Source organism: Excalfactoria chinensis, chromosome 25 (assembly GCF_039878825.1).
Source record: "Excalfactoria chinensis isolate bCotChi1 chromosome 25, bCotChi1.hap2, whole genome shotgun sequence".
Classification (NCBI taxonomy): Eukaryota; Metazoa; Chordata; class Aves; order Galliformes; family Phasianidae; genus Excalfactoria; species Excalfactoria chinensis.
The window spans coordinates 1,590,580-1,613,767 of NC_092849.1; the positions used below are offsets into that span (position 1 = coordinate 1,590,580).

The 23,188-nt window shown below is 54.3% G+C and overlaps 1 protein-coding gene across 1 annotated transcript; it reads right to left on the reverse strand.

Annotated features, from left to right (window-relative positions):
• Window positions 1–973: 973 nt before the first annotated feature.
• On the reverse strand, window positions 974–21,462 carry GFRA2 (GDNF family receptor alpha 2). Its single transcript, XM_072357092.1, has 9 exons — window positions 21,138–21,462; window positions 17,022–17,336; window positions 14,376–14,459; window positions 10,812–11,160; window positions 3,587–3,696; window positions 3,356–3,496; window positions 2,806–2,981; window positions 1,883–1,936; window positions 974–1,649 (listed from the first exon to the last, which is right to left on the reverse strand). The coding sequence occupies exons 1-9, from the start codon at window positions 21,175–21,177 to the stop codon at window positions 1,518–1,520; spliced, it is 1,401 nt and encodes a 466-aa protein (XP_072213193.1). The 5' UTR covers window positions 21,178–21,462; the 3' UTR covers window positions 974–1,517.
• Between the last annotated feature and the right edge of the window lie 1,726 nt (window positions 21,463–23,188).

Below are 23,188 nucleotides of genomic sequence, written 5' to 3' on the forward strand. Positions count from 1 at the left end.
GAGACATGACATGTTTATTTTCCCCGTGCCAACTTGCACATCAAACGTGTTTTTTTCATTCCCTGCTTTGCAAAGGGGAATATTTGCCCCTCTTTTTGCAATGGGGTCTCGGCAACCTTGGAGCCCCATTGCACAGAGCAGCCTGCAGGTGGGTGCTGCTGCTGCTGCAAGCACCAAGATGGGAAAAGGGGGATGGGGAGGAACACGAGGTTTTGTGTGACCCAAATTTCAACCTTTCATTTGGGTTTTAAGCACTGGGGAGGGGGGGGGGGGGTGGATAAAAGCAGCACAGAAGGATGAGGTGCTTTCAGAAACAAAGTCATTTCACATTAAAGAACGCTGCCACACGAGAACGCATCAGCTCCTTTGGAATGTTTGCTTGTTTGCTCATCTCCCAAAGCCAAAGACATTGGGATTGACCCAAATCTGTGCCTTTCTATAGCTGAGCATCCCCCAGTGCAGAATCAAGGCTTGGGATGCTCTATGGGACACAGACCCCCTCCTCCCATAGGGGTGATGCTTTGGTTTTCCTCTTGGTTCTTTCTTCTTCTTTTATTATTATTATTATTATTATTATTAATTTCCATTATAGACATCGTTTTAAAAAAAATAAACTTTACAATAATACATTTTCGCAGCCGTCGCCGTTTGAGAGCTTCCTTTTGGTAAAATAAAGGGGAAAGGAAATGTTAGAAAGCCACGCTGTAGATGTATATGGTGATGTATATACACACATATCCGTAGGTATAGGTGAGCGCTATATACATACACTATATATGTATATATAAAAGAAAACTGAGTAACATACAGAGGATTCCAACCACAGCCTGAGGTCGGATCCCATTCCAACCCAAATCCAATGGAATGAAGGTGGGAAAGATAGAAAGAAAGAGAAAGAAAAGAGGGGGGTTAAGAATAAAAAGGAAAAACCTCCCCCTCCGAATGACAGATAGAAAAGAGCAGGACAACCTCACACCGTTTCAATACTGGTTTCTTTTCTGATTTTCAAACTCTCGCCGACCACTGGAATGGGAAAGAAAATGATCCTGGGGACGACGTGGAGCAGCAGAGCTCACTCTGTGCCCAAAGGAGCCCCAATGGCACCGCGGCGATGCGCAAACGTCCCACGTCCCATAGCGGGTCCCTCCAGCACGCTGGGTTGGTGGCCCTGCAGACAGCCCCATCCCAGAGCTCTTCTTGCTGCCTTTATCCCCTCCCTGGTGCTGCTGACCACGCTGGTTCCCCTTTGTGGATGCCTGGGTGGGTTTTGCCCGGCTCGCGTTTGAGCGTAGAAACCCAACGTGGCAGAAAATGAACCCAAAAGGCCATCCCTCCCCATCCCCCCCCCCCCAAATAAAAAGAAGGGAAAAACAAAGAAAAGAAAGAAAGAAAACCACCAAAGTCTGTCAGCACTGTGAGGGTCCTTCTGGTCCTTGGGCATCGCTGGTGTTCCGCTTGCAGTCTGGAGCCCCGAGTTGAGCCCAGCGCTCCCGAGCTGAGATGCGGCAATCGTAACCCTATAGCAGCAGCAGCTTCAGCAGCACAATGGGCACAGCTGGAAGGATCCGGGCCACCCGGTGCTGGCTGCTGGCTGCCTTCTGGTCCACAAAGCTCTTCTGGTCTGGCATCGTGTCCGTGGTCAGCTGGGTCTGAAGAGAGGGGGGACAACAGAGGGGATCAGCAGTACGCTAAGAATTTTGGGGGGAAGCATTCGGTTTTGGGACACATCTCTTTTGGTTTTGGCTCGCTAAGCAATGAAAACAACCATCCATGGGAAGATGCCTTTGGGTCCCCATCCATCTGCTGCTGACACATCCCCACCCATCTGCAGCTACTGGTAGCACCAGAGCCCCTTCCCAGCCTTCCCCCTGCCCCAAATTACCTCTGAGTAGCACAGGCTCTGCTCTTTGGACTTGTTTAGCTTCTGTCCGTGCTCCTGGAGAGGAGAAAGGAGGCTCAGGGCACGCTCACGCACCCAGGGCTGCACCCCGGGTGGCTCAGGATCTTTGCTATGTACTTCATTACTTATAGGGTTTCTTTCTTGCAACCGAAGTGAAGCTGTAAGCATGCGCTCAGCCCCAGGTCCACAACCTGCTGCAAATCCTCCCGTGTTGAAACTAATACCCCCATCCTGCTCCCAGCCCAAAGCAAAACAGCAAGATGCAGGAAAACATGTTTGGATTCCAGACTGCCCAAAACCACATGGAACATAACTGGTTTTCATCCTGACCAAGCCAAGGGCACAAGTGGGGCTCAGAGCCTGCCCTGAGCATGGAGTAGAGCAGAGATCCTTCCTGTTCTTGCACTTCAGCCCCAGTGCTCCCAGTTTCCATCCCCCAGCACCCAGGGGGCACTGAAATGGAACCGCTGATCATCTTACAGAGCCATTAACCAGAAAACAGCAGAGCTGGTTACTCAAGCGTGCCGAGTCTAATGAGAGGCTGCCCATGGGTGACACTGTGTGGGTGAAGGCAGTGCTCTCATCCCTGACCTTGTGCACAGCATTCAGCAGGCACAGCATTAGCTTTGCTCTAGAGCTGCTTGGACTATGGTGGCCACACATATGGGATACCAACTCATCCAGACCACGTCCAGTGCTCACGGCTTGAGCTGAGCTGGACATCTTGGTGGGTTCAGTGATGATGGATTGACTGTTGACTTAATGACTGCAGAGGTCTTTTCTAACCTTAATGACTCTGTGATCCTATGGGCCATGGTGGTGATGGGTTGATGGTTGGACTTGCTGATCCTAGCAGTCTTTTCCATCCTTAATGGTTCTACAATTCCCTGCAGCAGGGCTCCTACCTGGATGGAGGTGCAGGTGGTGATGATGCTCGTGTCGTACATGGTGTTGCTGTCGTTGATATCATCAGGCAAGGCAGGGCTTTTCTCCATCTTGGGCAGCACTGTGATGGGAGGTGAGGGGTTCTTGGGGGAGAGGTTGACATCAGTGCCATTGCCGAAGGCCTGGATGGCGTTTCCTGAGGGCAGGAGAAGGTGTTGACATGTGGACGTGGGAATGAGATGGGATGGGATGAGATGGGGTGGGATGGGGTATGGTAGGGTGGGATGGAAAGGGATGGGATGGAAAGGGATGGGATGGGATGGGATGGGATGGGATAAGATGGGATGGGATGCAATGGGATGCAATGGGGTAGGGTAGGGTAGGGTAGGGTAGGGTAGGGTAGGGTAGGGTAGGGTAGGGTAGGGTGGGGTGGGATGGGATGGAATGGGATGGGATGGGATGGGATGGGAAGGGATGGGATGGGATGGGATGGGATGGGATGGGATGGGATGGGATGGGATGGGATGGGATGGGATGGGATGGGATGGGGTAGATGGGGGAGAGCCTTACGGAGACAGGGGTTCTCGGTGAAGTCCCGCAGGAACTTCTCACACTCCTCCTCCAGGTTGCCGCTGCCTTTGCAGGAGCACCAGGGTGAGATGGTGATGCTGGTGGTGCTGGCATCCACGTAGTTGGGTGTCATATCAAAACCTGCATAGGATGAGGAAGAGGAAGAGAAATGAAGGCTTGAGGAGAGGTTGTGGCTGGAGGGAGTTTTCATCCACCCATCGCAGCACTCACCAATGAGCCCTGTGTAGGAGCCCAGGCACGCCTGGTAGTTATCCCCAGGGCAGTTGGTCAGAGACTGGAAGGAAGCCTGGCAATTGGCATGGAAATCAGCCAGCCGGGACCTGGGGGTAGAAAGAAAGGAGAAGGAACAGGATTTCACCCTTCTGCAATGTGAAAGTAAAACATAAAAACAAATGGGATAGAGGAGAGCTCGGCAGCTGCGTGAACCCATGAGCGTGGGACACTCATCTCCATCCCCTGCTGCTGCTTCCCATTCCCATCCCATCACCACGCTGCCGACATCCCATAAACGTCACCATCTCGTCGCGCTGCTCCCGGCATCATTACACGACTGTAAAATTTGACTGCTTGTTTTCATCTCCCTTTGAAACGTTAAAGCTTAGAGTGCAATTAAAGTGCCTGAGGTTGAGGGATATATATTGTTTTATCCTTTCTGTGGCTGAGATGGGGTAAAAAGCAAAGCAGGGGAGCCCAGGATTGGGATGGACCCATGAGCCTACTGCCCTCCTCCAGATATTGAAGTGCAGCCATCAGGGAGGATGGAAACGTGGTGATATTTGGGTGTATCTGTCACCCAGCATTGCTGATGGATCCAAAAGAGACCAAATAAAACCACATGGCGCCCAGCACAACACCTGGGATGGATGGACCGCGTGACAGAGGCTGAATAGGAGGGGGTGGATGGAGGAGGGGATGGACAGACAGTGCGGGCAGACAGAAGGACACAAAGCCTTTCCCCATGGACTCAGCCTCCAGGTGAATGGCCGTGAGGCTGAGCTGTGACCCACGTTGGATCTGACAGCAGAGATGAGACCTCGCATCTCACAAGAGCAAATCTCCTCCGCTCTTCTTCTCGCGCGTCATATAGAAAGAAGGAGGCATACGTTATTTCCTTCCTTCCTTTCCCTTCCTTCTTAATTAAATGTCATCTTTGTCCAAGCAGTGATTGAATCATCCCGCGCTACCTGCCTGGAGCCATAAGAACTGATGGAAGCAAAGGCTGGAAATGGTGTTGTTTTTTAAATAGGAATGATTTGTTTTCGGAAGGGTTTTTTTTTGATCAAATTAAATGGAGGAACAAATGAAGCGGTGATTGAACGAGGTAGAAGGGCTCTGCAGTAATACCTTGTGCTTATCCAGTGCTTCTTAGCACTGTGGGTTTCAAATGCACTGAGGGGAAGGAGGGGGCAGATGCAGCCCCATTGCCTCAGGACACATGGGGAGTGCTGACCAATAGCAGCAGTGCACCTATAGCTGAAGTGCTGTGGCTTGAAGCAGGGATGGAGCACCTGGTGAGAAGGCAGGGTCGACCCAAAGGAGCTCAGCTGCATGCAATGCAATGCAATGCAATACACTGAGTGACCCAAAGGGCTGGAGCCAGCATCCACCCCTTCCCAGCCCTCATTTAAGGGTTGGCAGTGGAAGCAAGGGGGATCTTGCTGGAGCTCCCTGTGTACTTGTGGCCTTCTGGAGGTAAAAAGCTTCTTTCCTTTATTTCTGTGCCTACAGCTGTTGCATTTGAGCAAATCCTCGCTGCTGTGCTTTCCACTGTGCTGCAGCACCTCTGAGCCTTGCAGGTGGGGATGTCTGCTCGCTTGCATGGGAAAAACTGGGGTCGTGCAACACGAAGGAGAGCCCACGTGGGTTTTGCGCTGCAGCAAAGCTCCATCCCTGCTCCCTTCCATCCTTCCCAGTGCTGGGAGGGATTTTGGCCTCGCCGTTTGCTCTGCAGGAGATGGATTTTTCCAACAGCGTTCCTCTCCCCAAATCAGAGGCGAACGCGCGTCAGTTCTCTTAAAGGACTGTGGCAAGTTCATCACGGAGTGCCACAAAAATTTGTCATGCTGATCCCTGGGGCCCTGCTCCTGGCTTGTAGCATCCTCTAAGGCAAATGTTATTCTTTTCATAATACATGACAAGCCAGCTGGTAATCTTTCCAGAATATCCAAGCCAGATGTCACTCTTTCCGTTGCATACAATGAGTTTGCAGTCGGTGGATGAGGCTCTAAGTGCCAGGAATAAACCTTGCTGGAAGCGGCCCATGGCTTCTCAGATTTCTGCTTTTAAGTGCCCAGGCGAAAGGGAGATGGAGCCAAAGCCAAGTGCATCTGAGCAGAAAGAGGGGGCTTGGTGCCAAGTGCTGGCTTGTTATGCAGGGTGGCAGGTGGGCTCGGCCAGCCCCTGCCTCGAAGTGCTGGCAGCTGGGGTCAGCACAGGAGGCAGCGAGCGCAGCCATGAGGACACGAAGGAGTGGAAAAGGGAGTAGCAGAAACCATCATCTTCTATATTTATGCATCCCGGAGCCAGCTTGAGCACTGGGTTTCAAAGTTTGGGCTTTCCAAGCTGTTTCCCTTTGATGCATCTACAGAGTGTTTGATTACTGGGTAGGAGGACGTGAGTGATGCCAAGGGTTTTCTGCTGCTTTTCCCTGCCCGACTCCAGCTGACCCTCATACATCTCCCACCCCATCCAAGCCAACCCTTCCATGGTGGAACCTGCATTTGTCATGTTCACATTCATTCCAGCCCTTCTGCATGACCCCTGCACCCATCCTAGAGCATAAAGTCATGCCCAGGACCCACTGTTGCAGCTCATCCCCCACTCATTGGGCACCACTGCAGGGAGCAGCCCATCCATCCCTCTGCTCTCCCCGCATTGCTGTGTGCAGGGATTCAGCACGACGCCCTCCCTCTGATATTCAAAGCCTCTGATATTCAAAGATACCCGCCCGGCAGAAGGCTTTGATAGTTGGTTTTCTTTCTGCTTGTTGGCACATCGCGATTTCTAAGCAGGGGGAAAAGAAAGCCCCGCAACAGATGCAAGGTGCCTAATTGGGTGCTAATTGTTCCCATCGCCGCATGCCTATAGGAAACCCGAGCCCTGTGCTGGTGATAACTCGCTATCCATCAAAGCAAACAGTATCAGGCTCTTGAATATTTCATGCAGAAAATGTCCGAGATTACTCAAGACGTGTGTTAGGTTTTTTTTTTTCACAGGCAATTTACAGGGACCCAGGAAAAATGGCTTTAATAGACACCAGCACCGAGATGTGCAGCAGGATCGTGTCTCACCCCTTGGCAGCAGATGCTCACAAGGCTACAAGCCCAGCAGGACATGGAAAAGCCCCATGTGCCCTCAACTGCTCCCTTCTCCAGTGATAAACACAGGAGAAACCCCAAATGAGAGGGCGAGAAAAGCCAAGCTAACAGGAGAGAGAAACTGAGGCTGGATGGGCAGCCATAGGGCTGAGCTGGGAGCTGCTAAGCAAGAAGTTTCTTCATCCAGATGTATTTTTGGGACGCTGCGTTTTGATTCATCACAGATAAGAGTGGTTCAATGATTATGGTTTTTTTTTTCTTATCCTCTTGCCTATGCTCAAACCCTATCATTACCCGGCAAGAGAAGGGAAGAATTAAACACACGCATCATTTGATTTTAATTGAAGGACTGTTCTATTTCATTGAACTGCTAACTAAGCCGAACAGGAGATTGTGTTTACATAAGCAAACCCTGAGTCAGTATAGACTTGCTGTCACATTAAGTCAATACTTATGAAGGCTCTCTATTTAATTATTCAGTGTGAATTGACTTATTTTGTTAAGAGTGTGCTTAGCCTTGAGCGAGGCGGCCACCGAGCCTTGATTGCTGATGGCTGCCTCCATGCATGGGTGCCCATAGGGTGCAAGGAGCAATACTCCTCTTCCTTCCTCTCCATTCCTTCCTTTGGTGGGAAGCTGAAGCCACCAGCCCTTGCAGATTGGATATTTAAGGTGATTTTGGAGGTTTTCCCTATAGGTTATTGCAATGTGCCACTGGGACCTCCCTTAACCATGATGTGTCCTATACAAGACCCCATTTGGACTCCAATGATCATTCCACATCCTGCTCAAGACCCTGTTGGAACCACACTGATGTTGACCATGCCATGTTCCATTCAAACCCCATTGAGACCCCACTGACCCTGTCATACTTGGGTCCCACTGTCCACACCCTTGGGACCCCATGGGCCATACCATCTCCCACTTGGGGCCCCACTGACCACACCGTGTCCCCCTTGAGACCCTACTGGTGCTCTATGGCCATCACACCACCCTGTAGAGACACCCCTGACCATGTTATATCCTACACAAGACCCCGCTGGGGTCCTGTTGCCTGTGCCCTTAGGACCACATTGTTTCCCACATGGGACCCCATTGACCAAACTGTGTTTCACTCAAGCCCCTGCTGACCACTCCATGTCCCACACAAGACCCCATTGGGACCCCGCTGACCACATCATATCCTATGTAAGACTACACTAGGGGTCCCACTGTCTATGCCCTTGGGACCCCATTGGCCACACCGTGTCCCACTCAAGACCCTACTGACTGCTCCATGTCCCACACAAGACCCCATTGGGACCTCACTGATGATGCCCTCAGCGCTCCCTCCCTGTGTCACTGATAAACCAGGAGTCTTCTTCCCCCATCCCCCCCCAAAAAAGGATGCAGACAACTGAGCCTCGCTCCCGAGCTGCTCATTACACAGTAATGAGAAAGTTGAGCTGCTGCTCTGCTGTTTATCGAGGTAACATCCATTATGGATGGCACTTGGTGCTAAACAGAGGGCGCGAAGGTTTGAAGGAACGCGTGCTGTTCCTGTTGGATCAATATGAAGCCAAATTCCCACCCCCGAGGAAGAAATGCTTCTCCTCTCCAGGGCTTTGCACAGCTTCCAAAACACGGCCAGAATGGGATCGTTTCCAGCCCAGCTCTGCAAAAGCAAACCCCGCTGCCTCTCATAGAGGTGTTGCTGCCTCCATCCCTCATCCACAGCCACAAACACTGCTGGAAAGCACTGAAAAATGGAGAAAAACGGAGGCAAATGAACACCAGCGCTCTGCCTTTGGATGCTGAGGAGCTACAGCAGAGGCAGGGAAATTCTTCAGCACCAGCATCAGTGAAGCATATAAGACCAGATTATTTGTGTTCCCGACTTGCTGATGCAAGATGAAAAATACAGCAAACTGCAGCTGCTGAAATCAGCTCTTTTTCTCCCCTCTCCTTCCCTTTCCCCTTAGCTGAGGTTAGTGTTTTGCAAAAAGGTTTTTATATTCTGGGAGCTAAAACCTGTCTGTTGCAATCAGACACAAAGCTCGGGGAGTTTGTCAGGCTCCACCGCCGCGCTGGGAAAAGCTTCTTGGCACAAAAGAGTTGCACAAATTGCAGCGAGCTGGGCTTGATTGCACCCTGGGAGCTGAGCTCGGGGACTGGGAGGCCCATGGGGAGGAATTGGTGGCCCCAGGGCTGCCCCTTTGCAGAGCATCCCTTGCATAGTGCTGTACAGAGAGGGCTCCGGGCTGAAATAACAGCAGGGCAGTGCTATGAACCCCGCGTGCACACGGTGTGCCAGAGCTCTTCCCCATCCCAGACATCACCAGAGGCAAAAACCCTGTGTCGTTTTGTAAAGCAGTGTCGATTGAGAAACAAATCCTTTCTTTTTTACTCCTGCAGAGAGTTCAACTCAGGTGGTTTGGCCCGGATAGGTCGCAGCTTTAAAGTGCTTTCACAGCTGCAAACACATTGAGGTCATGCGAGCCGCTGGAGCACGTCAGCATCCCCAGGGGGAGAGCATCAGCATCCCTGGCTGCCCTGAAGGCACTTAACCCCTCCTGCATCCCAGTGCTGCATCCTACTGCATGTAAGCTACTCACAGTCAGGAGCAAACCAACCCACACCCCTCAGCCCCCCAGCAGGGTAGCAGGGATGGGGTGGGACCCTTTGTGCAAACCCAGGTCGGGTTGCATCCCTGTGAGGTCCCATCACGGGGATGGAACAGCTCAGAGGAAAGCAAAGCTCTGCACACCAAACCCTACAAATAAAGGCTGGATTTATCTACCTCTCCCCAGCCGGGCACTTCCATGTTGCTGCCAAAAAATGCATTCCCCTATGGAGCAAACAGCCCCAGAGCTGCTGATGTGGGTTATGGGTTATTCCCATCCATGGCACCGAACTCCTCAGCAAGCGTCTCCCGCTGACGGAGAGGTGCTGCCATTAATTTGGCTGCGGCTCAGCGCAGCCCTGCTATCTTTTATTCATCCACATTGGCGTATTGTATTACTTTTTGATAAAAAGCCACATTCCCACGCTTTGAACGCAGCCAGAGGAGGACCCTGAACACTCTTATTTATTTTGCCACCAGGCTGCGGGAACCTCCATCACCCTGATGGCACCGAGACCCTCCTCCTCGTAGGAAACAACTTCTTGATGTGGCTGATCTGGGGCCTGGGGGGCGGCCAGGAGGATATTTGCTGTATGAATAATGAGTTTCATAATAGAGAAGAAGCCTCATCTCCCTCCTCTCCCCCCGACTTCACTCTGCTGCATAGAAAACGGCACGCGTGGCAGCGATGAGGTTATGCTGGGGATGCTGAGAGCGCAGCGATGGGGTTTGGTTGGGTATGGGCACTATAACCACCATGGAGAGCTCTCTGCCTCCATCATTCATTTTAAGGAAAGGTCAATTAGCCACAGCTTGGGGAGATGGAGCAAACCACACTCTGACCCTCACCTACAGTGAGTGTTCCCCTCTGCTTTCTTCCCACCTTAAAGCCTGAAGGCTCGCAGGCTTTGCTGCCTCCTCCTACCCCGTGCATTTTGGAGACGTTGCTGTACTACCAAGTGCAAGAAAAGAATAGATGTGGCACCGATGGGGGAAGCACTCATCTCCAAAAAGCTTCAAATCTACGACGTTCTGCTGTCTTTTACGTCGTGGAAGAGTCGAGAATATGGAAGTCATAGACAAAACACACTGAATAAAGCTCAGATTGCAAAAGCTCTGTGGATTTCCCTAGAGGAAAGGATCCCCTACCAGAGAAACTCTGGCCTTTAAAGCGCGTATAGAGTGAAAACAAGAACAAGAAACATCCCTTGTAGAGCAAAAACAAGAACAAGAAACACCCCTTATAGTGCAAAAAACAAGAGCAGGAGACGTTTCACATGGGGCGTAGTGTGGGGGAGGAGCAACCAAACCCTTGGACTGATGAAATAAGGGTGAATTCCAACACAGCCACCTTCTCAACGCGCTCCAGGCCACCTCCCAGCCCAATACCCCTCTATGAGCAACCACAGCCACGAGCCTCCCTCACTTTACACCAAACCAGCGTGCAGGAGGAGACCCAGGAGGACACCAAGAGCCACACAAGGAGGGACCCAAATCCACCCCAACTCCCCATTACCGGCAGAGGTGGTCGGCACGGCACATGTTGCGTAGATCCAAGCAGTTGGGTTTCTCCTTGTCCTCATAGGAGCAGGAGGGGACGATGGTTTGTCTCCGGCGCTCGGCGCACGCCTGGTCCTTGCAGGAGCAGAAGAGGAGGCGGTAGGTGTATTCGCTGGGCACGCGGTCGAAGAACTGGCGCAGGGCTTTGTGGCATTTCCTCCTGCTGCAGTGCTCGGTGGCCGAGATCTCCTTGCTGCAGGTGGAGATGTAACCCGAGCGCAGGCGCTTGCAATTGTCGTTCAGGTTGCACGCTTTGGCCGCGTCGAGGCAGTGGTTGCTTTTGGAGTTGGTGGCGGGGTCCATTCCTGCAAAGAGAGGTGAGAAGGGGGTGATGGCAAAGCAGGGTTTGGAGGTGGGGATGGTGTGTAGTGCTGCAGATCATACAAGGTTTTCACCCTTTCTTCCAACATGGGAAGTGTCGTCCTTTAGCACAAAAAGGATCCATTCACAGCCAGCGCATAAAGGTCAAGCAGCTCCCAGCGCGTAACTCAACGCGGTGACTTTGCAGTGGTTGTTTTTCTCTAGTTAATTATTCCAAGAATAATTATTAATTATCCAGCCTGCTCTAAAACAAAACCATCTGCTGAGCTGCACAAGGCAGCCCCCCACCAGGACCCCCAAATCCAGGTCACCCCATAAGCCCTGGGGGGGATGGATGGGGTCAGAGCTGCCACCAGCCACTAAGCTGCATCCCACACCATTGGGAATCCCAACCAGCAGCAGACACAGAGGAGAGGAGGGCACGAGTGGAGCTGAACCACCGAGCGGGAACAAGAGCTGATTTTTCCTTTATTTTTGTCAAAATGATGAATTGCCCTTGGCAGGCCAGGTGCTATTTTAAAGTCACCTGACTGCACCAGCAATTTCTCCCCTAATTTCCTCTCCTGCGCAGCCCAGACAATTCTGTGGACTCTTCCATTGTCTCCTGCTTCACGCTGGCAAAGACAAATGACGGCGCCGAGGAGAGTTCCCTACCAGGCGTATTTGTAGGGCCCTGTTAATTAACAAACAGCAATCAGGTGCAATGGGGAGTGCTGCTCCCCTCCTCGCTCTGCTTCACGTGGAGTGATGCCCACAGTGCAGGGACAGCACAGGACCTGATTGGTCTCAGTTCTGGGGGTCTAAATAAAGTTGGTGCAAGCATCCCAACTGATGTGGGCAACCCAACATGGATGAGGATCCCAACTGGTGAGAGCATCCCCAATGTGTGTAAGGATCCCAACATAGATGAGGATCCCAACGTGTGTGAGCATCCCAACATAGATGAGGATCCCAACATGGATGAGGATCCCAACTGGTGAGAGCATGTGTGTGAGGATCCCAACTGATGTGGGCATCCCAACATGGATGAGGACCCCAAATGCTCTGAGCATCCCAATATGGATGAGGACCCCAGTTGGTGTGGGCATCCCAACTTGATGTGGGCATCTCAACACGGATAATCATAAGCACTGCCTGCATTAACAGATCCCAATTAAAAGTCAAAACACAACACCCATCCTTTGGTTTTGTCCCATGCAAACTCCCAGTTCCTACACCCCATAGCTAAGCCTATAGCTAACCCCATATGCACACCCATCAGCATCCCTGAGGTCCCCTCAGGATGCCATCAAATGTCACCTGCGTGGTGAATGCTCCACGTGGGAGCAGGGTGAGGAGCTCGGTATGACATGCTTAACGTGATTCCTTATGATATATGATTTATAAGCAGGTCTGCCTTGAAAAGCAGTGCGAGAAGCAGGAAGGTTGTCTGAGCTAAGAGAGATGTTTCAGCTGGAAATGAGAGGAATAAAGCTGCGAGAGGGGGGAGCAAAGAGCAAAGATGAGACCCGGAGGGCTCTGCAGCCCCCTAATAGTGATGGGGCCCAAATTGGACTGCAAGAGCCCAACAGCCCTGCCGTGCAATGGGTTCCCTCTAGCTGAGGATGGAGGCAGCTCATGACACTGATGCCAGCAGAACAGGAGGGGAAAAGGGATTTGATGGGGATGGGGGAAGTGTGGCCCTCCTTCCTGCTCCAAGCCAGCTCCTGCTCAGCACTGGGATTCACGGAGCACCTGTGGGCTCCTGTGCAACTTATTGCCTAATCCTCCTGAGCAGCTTCTGCCCTACCCCAGACCTGCAGGGACCTGGCTGCATGCTAATGGAGAGGCTGCTCGGGAGCTCGGCGTTTCAGGGGAGCTCATTAATAAAGCACAAGCATGAAAATTTCATGAGGCAGAAAGGGAAGGAGGGCTGCGCAGCGCTGGGGGGACGCGGTGCCACCAGCCGCCCCCTGGGTGTGGGATGGGAACCGGGGAAGGAGGAGGGGGGGGGTGAGGAAAGCAGCGCTGCTCCGTGATGCCCGTTGCTTTTGTAGGGTGATCCCAAAGCTTCCAAGCAAAGGGCTGATCCCGACTGAAGCAGAGCTGGGCAAACCCTGGCACCGATCCGCTCTTCCCTCGCAGCCCTGGGCGATGCACTTGATCCTGCTGCTCCAATTCCCCCTCGTGCCAGCAACTAGAGCTGAGGTTTCTCCTTCCTTCCCCGCTCCTGCTTTGCATGCAGGCTTTGCAGGGCGCTCTGCTATTTCTGCGAGCATCCTCACCTGCTGCTCTGCCTTGCGGGACTCCCCAACCTCCTGCTCCCCCCTTATGCCCACACAGAGCATCGCTCCTTGCTTCCCCAGCCCCTTCCTTCCAGCAGGGTAATGTAATCCCTCCGCTATCCCCATAGGCAATTAGCAGCGCGCTGGCTCAGCCTTGTTATCCAGATACAACAGGAGCAGCTCGTTTGCTTTGAGCACACGGGCTGCAGGCTGCCATCACCCCCAGCCCTGCTTAAATCCTGCATGGAGGGGGGGGGGGATGCAGAAGGGCTGTGATGGGAGCAGCCAGCCCACCCCCATGGCCATGGCTGAAGGTCCCATTCCCCTTCCCCAAAAGGCAGAGAGGTTTCCTTCTGCTCTCTCTTTGCTTTTATGAATAAATCAGCCCTTGAGCGTTTAATCCCCCGCTCCAGACACTCGGCTTCTCATACTTTCCAGCAGCTAAAATATTTCCTTGATGGTAATGTAATCCAAAAAGGCACGCGGGAAACAGGAGGGGGTGGCATCACCTCCTGATCCGGGGCTGAGCAGCCAAAAGCAATGGCAAAAAGGGTCCTATGAGGTGTGGAGGGGTCACAGGGGGGTATGTGGGGTCCCCAAAGCCCCCATGTGGCTTTAAAGGAGAGGGTTGAGAGGAGGAGAAGGCACGGAGCTGCTGACCTAAATTTGAAAGAGGGTTGTCATGGAAATAGATGGCAGGAAGGAAATTCCTAATGGACCCGTGTGGGGTTTGGGTTCCCAAGAGGGGATCAGAGCAGCATCTTTGGGGCTGAGACAGCAGGCATTGCCACTCAGCACCAGCTCTGCCCAGCAGAGAGATGCCCAAAGCATGGAGGAGATGTGAATGGGGAGGGCTGGAGGTGCCATGGACACTGCAGGTCTCAGCTGCAGGATGTAGTTGTGGGTGAGAGAGGGTAAAGAGGTGGATGGATTACCTGAGAAAATTGAAGCCAGTCTGAATATGTCAGAGAGACGAGAGGTGATCGGCTCGTAGGGGGAGGCTTCGTAAAACTCTTCTCCTGGGGTGAGGAAGGGAGGAAAAGGGAGAGAAAGCAAATGAAAGACCCCAAAAAGGAATTGAAAGACCCCAAAAAGCAAATAAAGTCCTCAAAAAGCGAATGAAAGACCCCAAAAAGGAAATGAAAGACCCCAAAAAGCAAATCCAAGACCCCAAAAAGGAAATAAAGACCCCAAAAAGCAAATGAAAGACCCCAAAAAGTGAATCAAAGACCCTGAAAAGGAAATGAAAGGCCCCAAAAATCAAATCAAAGACCCCAAAAAACAAAGAGCCCAACAAGCAAATCAAAGACCCCAAAAAGTAAATCAAAGACCCCAAAAGGCAAATCAAAGACCCCAAAAAGGAAATAAAGGCCCCAAAAATCAAATCAAAGACCCCAAAAAGCAAATCCAAGACCTCAAAAAGCAAATCAAGACCCTGAAAAGGAAATAAAGGCCCCAAAAAGGAAATCAAAGACCCCAAAAAGCAAAAGAAAGACTTCAAAAAGCAAATCAAAGACCCCAAAAAGGAAATCAAAGACCCCAAAAAGCAAAATAAAGGCCCCAAAAAGGAAATCAAAGACCCCAAAAAGCAAATCAAAGACCCCAAAAAGGAAATCAAAGACCCCAAAAATCAAAATCAAAGACCTCAAAAAGCAAATCAAAGACCCCAAAAAGTAAATCAAAGACCCCAAAAGGCAAAACAAAGAACCCAAAAAGCAAATCGAAGACCCCAAAAAGCAAATGAAAGAGAAGGAGCGCAGCCCCCCTGAGCATCTCCCTCCCGCAGCCAGAGAAGGGCAAAGCAAAAAGGGGTTTGGGGGGCTCTGCAGGGCTGAGGGGGGTTATGTGGGGCTGCTCAGGTCAGCTCAGTGCTGGTGTCTGGGTTTGGGTTTGGGTTTGGGTTTGGCTCAGCCCATCCCCTGTGTTCAGTGTGAAAGGTTGGAGATTTTGGGGCCTGCACTCAGTGCTGGATTATGAATTACTTTCCATTTTTTGTATGGAAAAGAAAGAAGGAAATTAAGAAGAAAAGCATTTCCTTTCTCAAAGCAAAGCACTGCCATCCAATGCTTTCCACCCTGCAGCCCCAAAAGGTGATATAAGGAGAGAGCCGCCCGCAGCTCCCACCAGAGGAAATGCTCTCCTCCAACCAGGCCACAAGGTTTAAAGAATAATCACATCTACAAACATTTACAACCAAATCAATGGCCAAGCTTGGAAAACTCAAATTGAGGCTGACCGGCAGCCCCATAGCATTGATTTCTATAGGGCCTTTGGGTAGGGTCCTGCACCCTGCGGTGATGCTGGGTGCTCTATGGGGCAGGGGATGCCGCTGTTTTCATTGCTGGTGGGAAAGGAGTGTTCTCTGAGCTCCGTGTCCTCCCATCCTGTTGGGTTTCCCAACGCCCCGATGACAAATTGCCCCTTGATTAAAGTGCATTTAGGAAACGCTGTAACCTCTGCCTTTATATTGCTCTGCCGATGCAATAAATAATTGAATAGCAGCCGAACCCTGCTGCTCGCTAGGAAAATTAGCCAGCATTAGAAAGGGCAGTGGACTTTTCTTGAGCTCACCGAGATGCAATTAACCTCCAGGAGTGGAAGCAGCTTCTCCTTAATGGCTGCACAAGGGCTGGGGAGCAGCGGGCTGCTTAGAGGCACCAGGTTGGGTTCTGCTTTGGGCTCCGTGCTGTGTTACAGCCCCTGCTCTGTGCACACAGCCCCCACCCCTCCTCCTGAATGGGACACTGTTATCCCACTGCCATTGAGACCCCTCCATTGAGACTGTCCTGAAGGAAGGCTGCTAACGAAGGGCACAGAGCAATTAGCAGCAATCTGGGCTGGTGCAGCTTAAAGGGATGCTCTGCCCCCCACCAGGATGGGATGCTCCTGCGCCAGAACACATTCAGTCCCTTGAAATCTGAAGGAGGTGGCTCAGAATCACCCAGCACCCAACATTAGGGCAAAGCACAGCGACCACAGAGGGGTGAGGGCTGAGCCCCATTGCCTCCAAGGCAGCAGATAACGCTGCCTTCCGTGAACAAACCATTGCTGCTCTGGCAAAATCCAATTTCAATTACCTGCGCTGCTCCGGTCTCTGATTTATGCCCACAACGGGCTGCAATCAGGATTGCCTCCCAGGGCTGTGATATCCTTCAGCTTCCAGCCCTTCTGAGCAAGGTTAGAAGGGCGTGAGGGCACCCAGGATCTACCTCTTCACCCATGGGTGCTGCAGGGACCTCAGTCCCAGTGCTGGGCTCAATGGGAAGGGTGAAGATCAGGGGATGGGGAAATGATCTCAGGAAACCCTCAGCTGCCCTTTAGGACTCGAGGTGCTTGCAAATGGAAATGGCAGAGCAGATACGGGGATTGCCCAAATCCATAGGGGGAAAAAAGAACAACAAAACCTTATTTCCTTCAGCATTTATGGCAAGCGAGATCTGGAGCAGCCGCCCTCATTCCAGGCAGCAGAGAAGGGACCCCAACCTCTTTGCAGGGTGGAATGAGGGAGGAGCATCCTCACTCTCAGCACCCTCCAAGCGCTCTCCCCATGCAACCCCATGCAAATCCCCACATCCCCATACCTTCGGCCAGCCCGAGGTGTATACTCCAGTAGATCTGAAGGCACTGAAGCTCCTTTTTCATGCCCCTTTTGCAACGGCAGTCGTACAACGGGCTTTCCTGCAGCACCTCCAAAGCTGCCTGACATTCCTTGTTGGCCAGCATGGTGTTACGGTCTCGTCCGGCCAGGCATTGCCGCAGGGTTCGGTACCGGGAGCTGCAGCTGCCCTCGGCTGCACACAGCTCACTGGCACGCACGCAGTCCACCGGCACCCTCCAGCCCTGCAGGTCCTGCCCAGGGGGGGATGGGGGGGCGGCCAGCGAGCGGAGGGTCTCATCTGAGCATGGGGAGATGAGGGCAGAGAGAGGTGAGGGGGGGAGGGCTGGAAGGGGAAGGCTTCGTACCCGGTGCTCCAACCCCATCCATTGCCCTCTGTGCTATTGCAGGACGATGGGCTGATCCCGTCCCCATACCTGAGGGATTTAGGAGCAGCCTTAAGGGCCGCCATTCCCATCACACCCTTTAGAAACCATGCACTGCTCCAGAAACAGAGCACGTCCCATTACATCCCATTGTCTCCCCCCCACCCCCAGAACCCCACACGTCCTTCCACCTCTTGCTGTGTCTGCTGTGGGCAGCAGCCTCGGGTGGGGGGGGGTCGGGGTGGGCCTGCAAAACACAGCTGGATGTGCTGGAGGGAGCAGCAGGATTCCATGCAACCCCTACAGCAGCACCGTGCCCACGACGTGGTGACGGGACACGGGGCCTCTCTGCTCAGTACTGGAAGCAAACAGCAACGAAACACAATGTGCTCCCAGCACTGGTGATGGGGAGACAACACGCTGTGCTTGACCTCTGCAGAGCCAAGGGAAGCAGCGCATGGATCTGACCCTCCCAGCCCCCCCTCCCCACTGCGTGCTGCTGTTTTTAGTTCACAGCTCAGCGTTTGCAGCCCTGCCACGGGATTTTTAGGGCATCTGACTCATGGTTCTGAGCTCTCAGGCTTGGCAGGGCTGTGGCTTGGCGTGGTGCGAGCTGTGCCCCCAGCACGGCCCCTTGCCTGCCTATGGGACGTGGCCATTCTCCAGCCCCATCCCTGCACGCCTCCTCTGGCCACCAGCCCCGTGCCCTCCCCTTGCTAAAAGGCCTCCCCTGTGCTCTCAGTTGGGTTTTGCTGCTGTGGGTATTTCGTTTCTTGCTTTTGTGTCAGCCCTGGGATCAGCTCACAGAGACACAGGGATGGGCTGCAACGGCATCGTGTGTTTCCAAAGCCACGATGGGGACAGGGGAGGAAAATGCAGAGCGCCCACCATTCCTGAGCCCACCTGCAACCTCGGGCAGATGGGAGCGAGGAGATGGGCACAGTGGGACTTGGAGGACGTCCCCATAAGGAACACCCCATCTGGTGCCCTACCGTGCCCTGCTTTGGGAGCAGCCAACATCAGCCTCCAGCTCCGAGCCCCCAAGCTTGGCCGGGTACTGCGTGGGGACAGTGACACCTACAGGCATGTGACAAGGGCCACCTGTGTCCACTCGGCCTCGTGGGCAGCTCCATATCCCCAGCTGCAAGATACAGAGCCAGTGCAGGGCTGTGGGGGGGATGAGGGGCACTGAGGGCTATGCAGAACACGGAGCAACGCAGGGGGTGGGCACGGGCAGCACCCCCCCCCTATGGGAGCACATCTGCTGCCCACCATCCGGCCATGGAATGATGCCATCCATCCTGCTGGGCTCCATCCGACGTCCCCGAGTGAAATCCCACGTTACATCCAATGCAGGGCAGCACACGGCCATCACCACGGCCAGTCACCATTATATTCCATACAGGAGGTGGGGGAGAAGGTGGCATCCCAATCCTGAGGCAGGAAAGCAGCGAGGTGGGCAGGCACATGAGCCAAGAGAAAGGTGAGGTTGTGGTGCTCCAAGCAGCACGGGGCCGGCATCTCATCCTTGCAGATGGGGAAGCTGCATCTGGAGCCTGAGCTGGGACACGCTGCTGCTTCAGGACGTGCAGAGCCATCCCACAGCTCAGCTATTCCGGTTGCACATCCTTCCAGCTCCTGAGCAAACCCAAAGCTCAGCTGCACGTTTTTTCTGCTGATGCCACGAAGCCTCTTTGCACGCCCTTGGTGTGAAGCTTCTCCTCCGGCCGCCGCGCTCCCAACCTCCTTGCTCAGCATGCGGGGATGATGCAGGAAGGACGACAGCACCGCTCTGATGCAAAAGGTGCTGGGGACACACGGAGCATCCTCACGAGGGTCGGTGGCACCCTGGGCAGCGCGGTGCTGGGCTGGACGTACAGCAGTGCCAGGCAGGGAGCTCGGCAGTAAATCCACCCGCTGATTGTATGCTGAGCTCCCACGGCCCCGGGGCACAACCCGCAGCACATCCCCTATTGGCAGCACGGATCTTTCCCCTTAAACCCGCTGGATCAGAAGGCACGGAGGCTCTGTTTTCCCCTTGCACTCCACCTCCTGCCGCCTTACGGCACCTCCAAGCAGGGCAAACCCCCCTTCCCCCCTCTCCCCCCCGACCCCTAAACCTCCCCCGAGCGGCGAGGTGGGGATGGAGGAGCTCTTCTCTCGCTAAACTCACATCAATAAAACATCTGCAGAGAATTCCAACCTAATCCCGGCGGTCCCCGGGGTGCTGCTGGAGCACGGCAAGGCTTTGCAAGGCGGATGCACGAGGCTCCAACATTCAGCAAGCGGTACGACCGCCCCGCTGCGCTCTGCAGCCTCTTTTTCTCCCCTCTTTGCAAAGCACGTTTCCTTTTGGAGGCTCTGCCAGAGACCTCCGGGCTCAGGCAGCGTTAGGAGGTGAATGTTTATCCTCACAACTTGGCAATAAATAAAAGGAGCTGCCAAGGAGCACGCAGCCTCGCTGCTGCTTGAGCGATGCTGTTATCCACGACCAAAAGGGAATCTTTGCCTCTTCGGGAAGAAAAGCTCGGATGCTGTAAGCTGGGCTCCCTCCTGCCCGCCCCAAGGCACGGGGATAAGGGCAGAAGGTCCGGCTTTCAGACACCCCGATGTGAGCATCCCGGAGGTGCCCAACCTCTCATCAGACACCTCTCACTGAGCCCAAGGTGCATCCACACCGCTGCCCCATAGCAGCCCCCTTCAGCCCAAGTCCCACCCTACCTACTGGCTGGCTGGGAAACCTCCCCGCCCTGCCCCAACGCTCTCCATATCCTTACAGAAAAGGACGTCCCAAATCAGGGCTGGGATTTCTCCCACCCCACACGGCAGCACGGGACCCACCGCCCCCCCAGCACCTCTGCTGTCCTTCCCTATCTCACAACGGGGACGGCGCATCCCCGCAGCTCTCCATCCCCGGCAGCGCCGAACGCCGCACGGCCGAAGGTTCCCCGCACACACGGGGGGCTCCACCCGGAGCTCGGGGTGCCGAAATCCACCTCTCCCAATCCCTTCACCCCGGGGTGCTCCGGGGCTCCGTTCGCAGCAGGGCGATGGGATGGAGGTTGAGTGCTGGAGCGCAGCTGGAGCGCAGCACGCAACCCAAGCACGCTCCTATGGATTTCAGGACAAAAACGCACTTTCCTCATTTCCTCCCTTCTCACCCTTCGGCCTCTGACTTTGCTCCCTTCCCTCCGTTGCTTTTTGGCTGCGCTGCCCGCTGTTCCGCTTGGGGCTGCCCTATAGACTCGGTGCGCTCCTCCTGGCACAGCCGGAGCTCCGGAATAAGACGCACACGAGCTAAAGCAGAGCGTAAGGATTGCTAAAGCAGAGCGTTAAGGATTGCAGCAGCGGAGCCGGCAATTCCCTGAGCTCGGTTCAACACATGAGATCGGTTCAACTTTCCCGAGCGACTCCGAACGCTGAGCTGGAAAGCATTGCAAGGAACGGGGAGAACGAAGGCAAAGAGGGGAAAGCTGAACCCAAAATGCAAAGGCAGCGCTGCAAGGAGAGGGGATGGGAGGCTGCCGCTCGCCGATGGCTGCTCCGGCTGCTCCCCGGGGCACGGCCCTGCAAACAGGGCTTTGATCCTCGCTTTAAGTTGGATGGAGATAGGGGAAAATCGAGCTGCCCTCGGTTGGATTCGTGCTCCCGGTGCAGGCGCAGAGAGCGGAGGGGAGGACTCGCACCGCTGCCCTCTGTCCCCCGGTGCCACTCACCTACAAAGAGGACGATGCAGAAGGCGTTGGCCAAAATCATGTTAGGAAGCCACGAGTTCCTCCACGTGCGTTAAAAAAAAAACGATAAGAATTAAATAAAAAAAAAAAATTTGGGGGAGGGGGAAGGAAAAGAAGGAAGAAAAGGCAGATGATGATAATTCCCAACGCGATCCTCCAGGTAGATCCCAAATCCGGGTGAGGAGAGACGCGGAGGAGCGCGGTGTGAGCTGAGCCCGTTGCGGGGCCGCTCAGCCCCGTCCCGCCGCCTCCCGCATCCCCATCATCGCCTCCCGCAGCCCCATCGCCTCCCGCAGCCCCCCGGCCCCGCTGCTCTCGCCGAGCGCCGGCGGCGGAGGAGAAGGGGCAGAGCCGGCGGTGCCGCCCGTCCCTCCCTCCCACCCGCCCCGGTCCGGCCCTCCCCGCCGCTCTCCGCCCCTCCGCGGGGGTACGAGCGCAGCGTAGCGCGGGGGGGAGCGCGGCCGCGGCCGCCCTTCCGCCGCCCTTCTGTAGGGATGGGGATGGGGATGTGCCCGGAGCGCGGCTGGGGGACGCCCCGGCTCTCCTACCCACAGCCCTGCACCTCCGCGTCCCTCCAGCCTTTCGTCCCTTCATCCCTCCATCCCTCCATCCCTCCATCCCTCCATCCCTCCATCCCTCCATCCCTCCATCCCTCCATCCCTCCATCCCCACGTCCTTGTGATCCTCCATCCCCCCAGCCCTCTATCACTCCCTCCCTCAGTCCCCGTGTCCCGGTGTTCCTCCGTCCCCATATCTCCTCATCCATGTCCCCCCATCCCCCCTTTTTCACCCTCTTCATCCCCCTGAAGCTGCACAGGGTGACCCCTCTATGGTGCACAGCCCCATCTCCCCCCATCCCCCTTCTCCCTCCTGAGCCCTGGTCCCTGCACCACGGGGATGAGGATGGAGGGACCTGGGGGGGGTCATGGGGTCTGGTGGGATTGGGGTTGGGTGGACATAAGGATGGGGATGGGATGGGATGGGATGGGATGGGATGGGATGGGATGGGATGGGATGGGATGGGATGGGATGGGGATGGGATGGGGATGGGGATGGGGATGGGGATGGGATGGGATGGGATGGGATGGGATGGGATGGGATGGGATGGGATGGGATGGGATGGGATGGGATGGGATGGGATGGGATGGGATGGGATGGGATGGGATGGGATGGGATGGGATGGGATGGGGATGCGATGGGATGGGATGGGGATGGGGATGGGGATGGGGATGGGGATGGGGATGGGGATGGGGATGGGGATGGGGATGGGATGGGATGGATGGGATGGGATGGGATGGGATGGGATGGGATGGAATGGGATGGGATGGGAATGGAGATGGAGATGATGGAGATGGGGGTGGGGTTGGGACCACCTCTCTGCCTCTACCTGGAGCTGATAAGGGACCCCCCAACACAACCTTGCCCCTGGTGCTGGCACACAGCTCACTGTGCTGGGTGAAGATGCAGAAAGAAAGATGAGGGGTGGCACAGACAACAGATCAGAGCAATAATCGTTAGCGAGGCTTCCTGTTTAACATCTCTTCCTGTCCTATTCTTTTCCTGCTCTTCCCTCTCCTTTGCTTGTCTTTGCTTGAAAAAAAAAAAAAGAAATAAATAAAGGACAAATCCAAACACCAAAAAAGCACAGAGCAGCTTAGCAGGATGTGACTGTGCTTCATAGAGCCTAAATGCAGACAGCAGTGCCAAGCAGTGTCCTTAACTGCCCGGCACCGCTTTGACTTTGTCGGGTCTCATCATCCTGCTGCAGGGTTCCCCCCTGTGCCAGCCCTGGTGAGACAGACCCATCTCTCTTCATTCTGTCCCTGTTCCCACATCTCTGTCCTAATTCCCTGAGCTGAAGGACGGCCGCTTTGTGTGGGGTTGTTGTAGGGATCCGTGGGGTTAAATCCCAGCCCTCTTCCTTGCTGCCTTATCCTAATGAGGATGCCAGGCCCTCCAGCCAAAGGGGAGCCCAGAGTGGGCAGCTGTGGTTGGGGGTCAGGGTGGGCAGCACCCTGCTATAGAGATGTGAC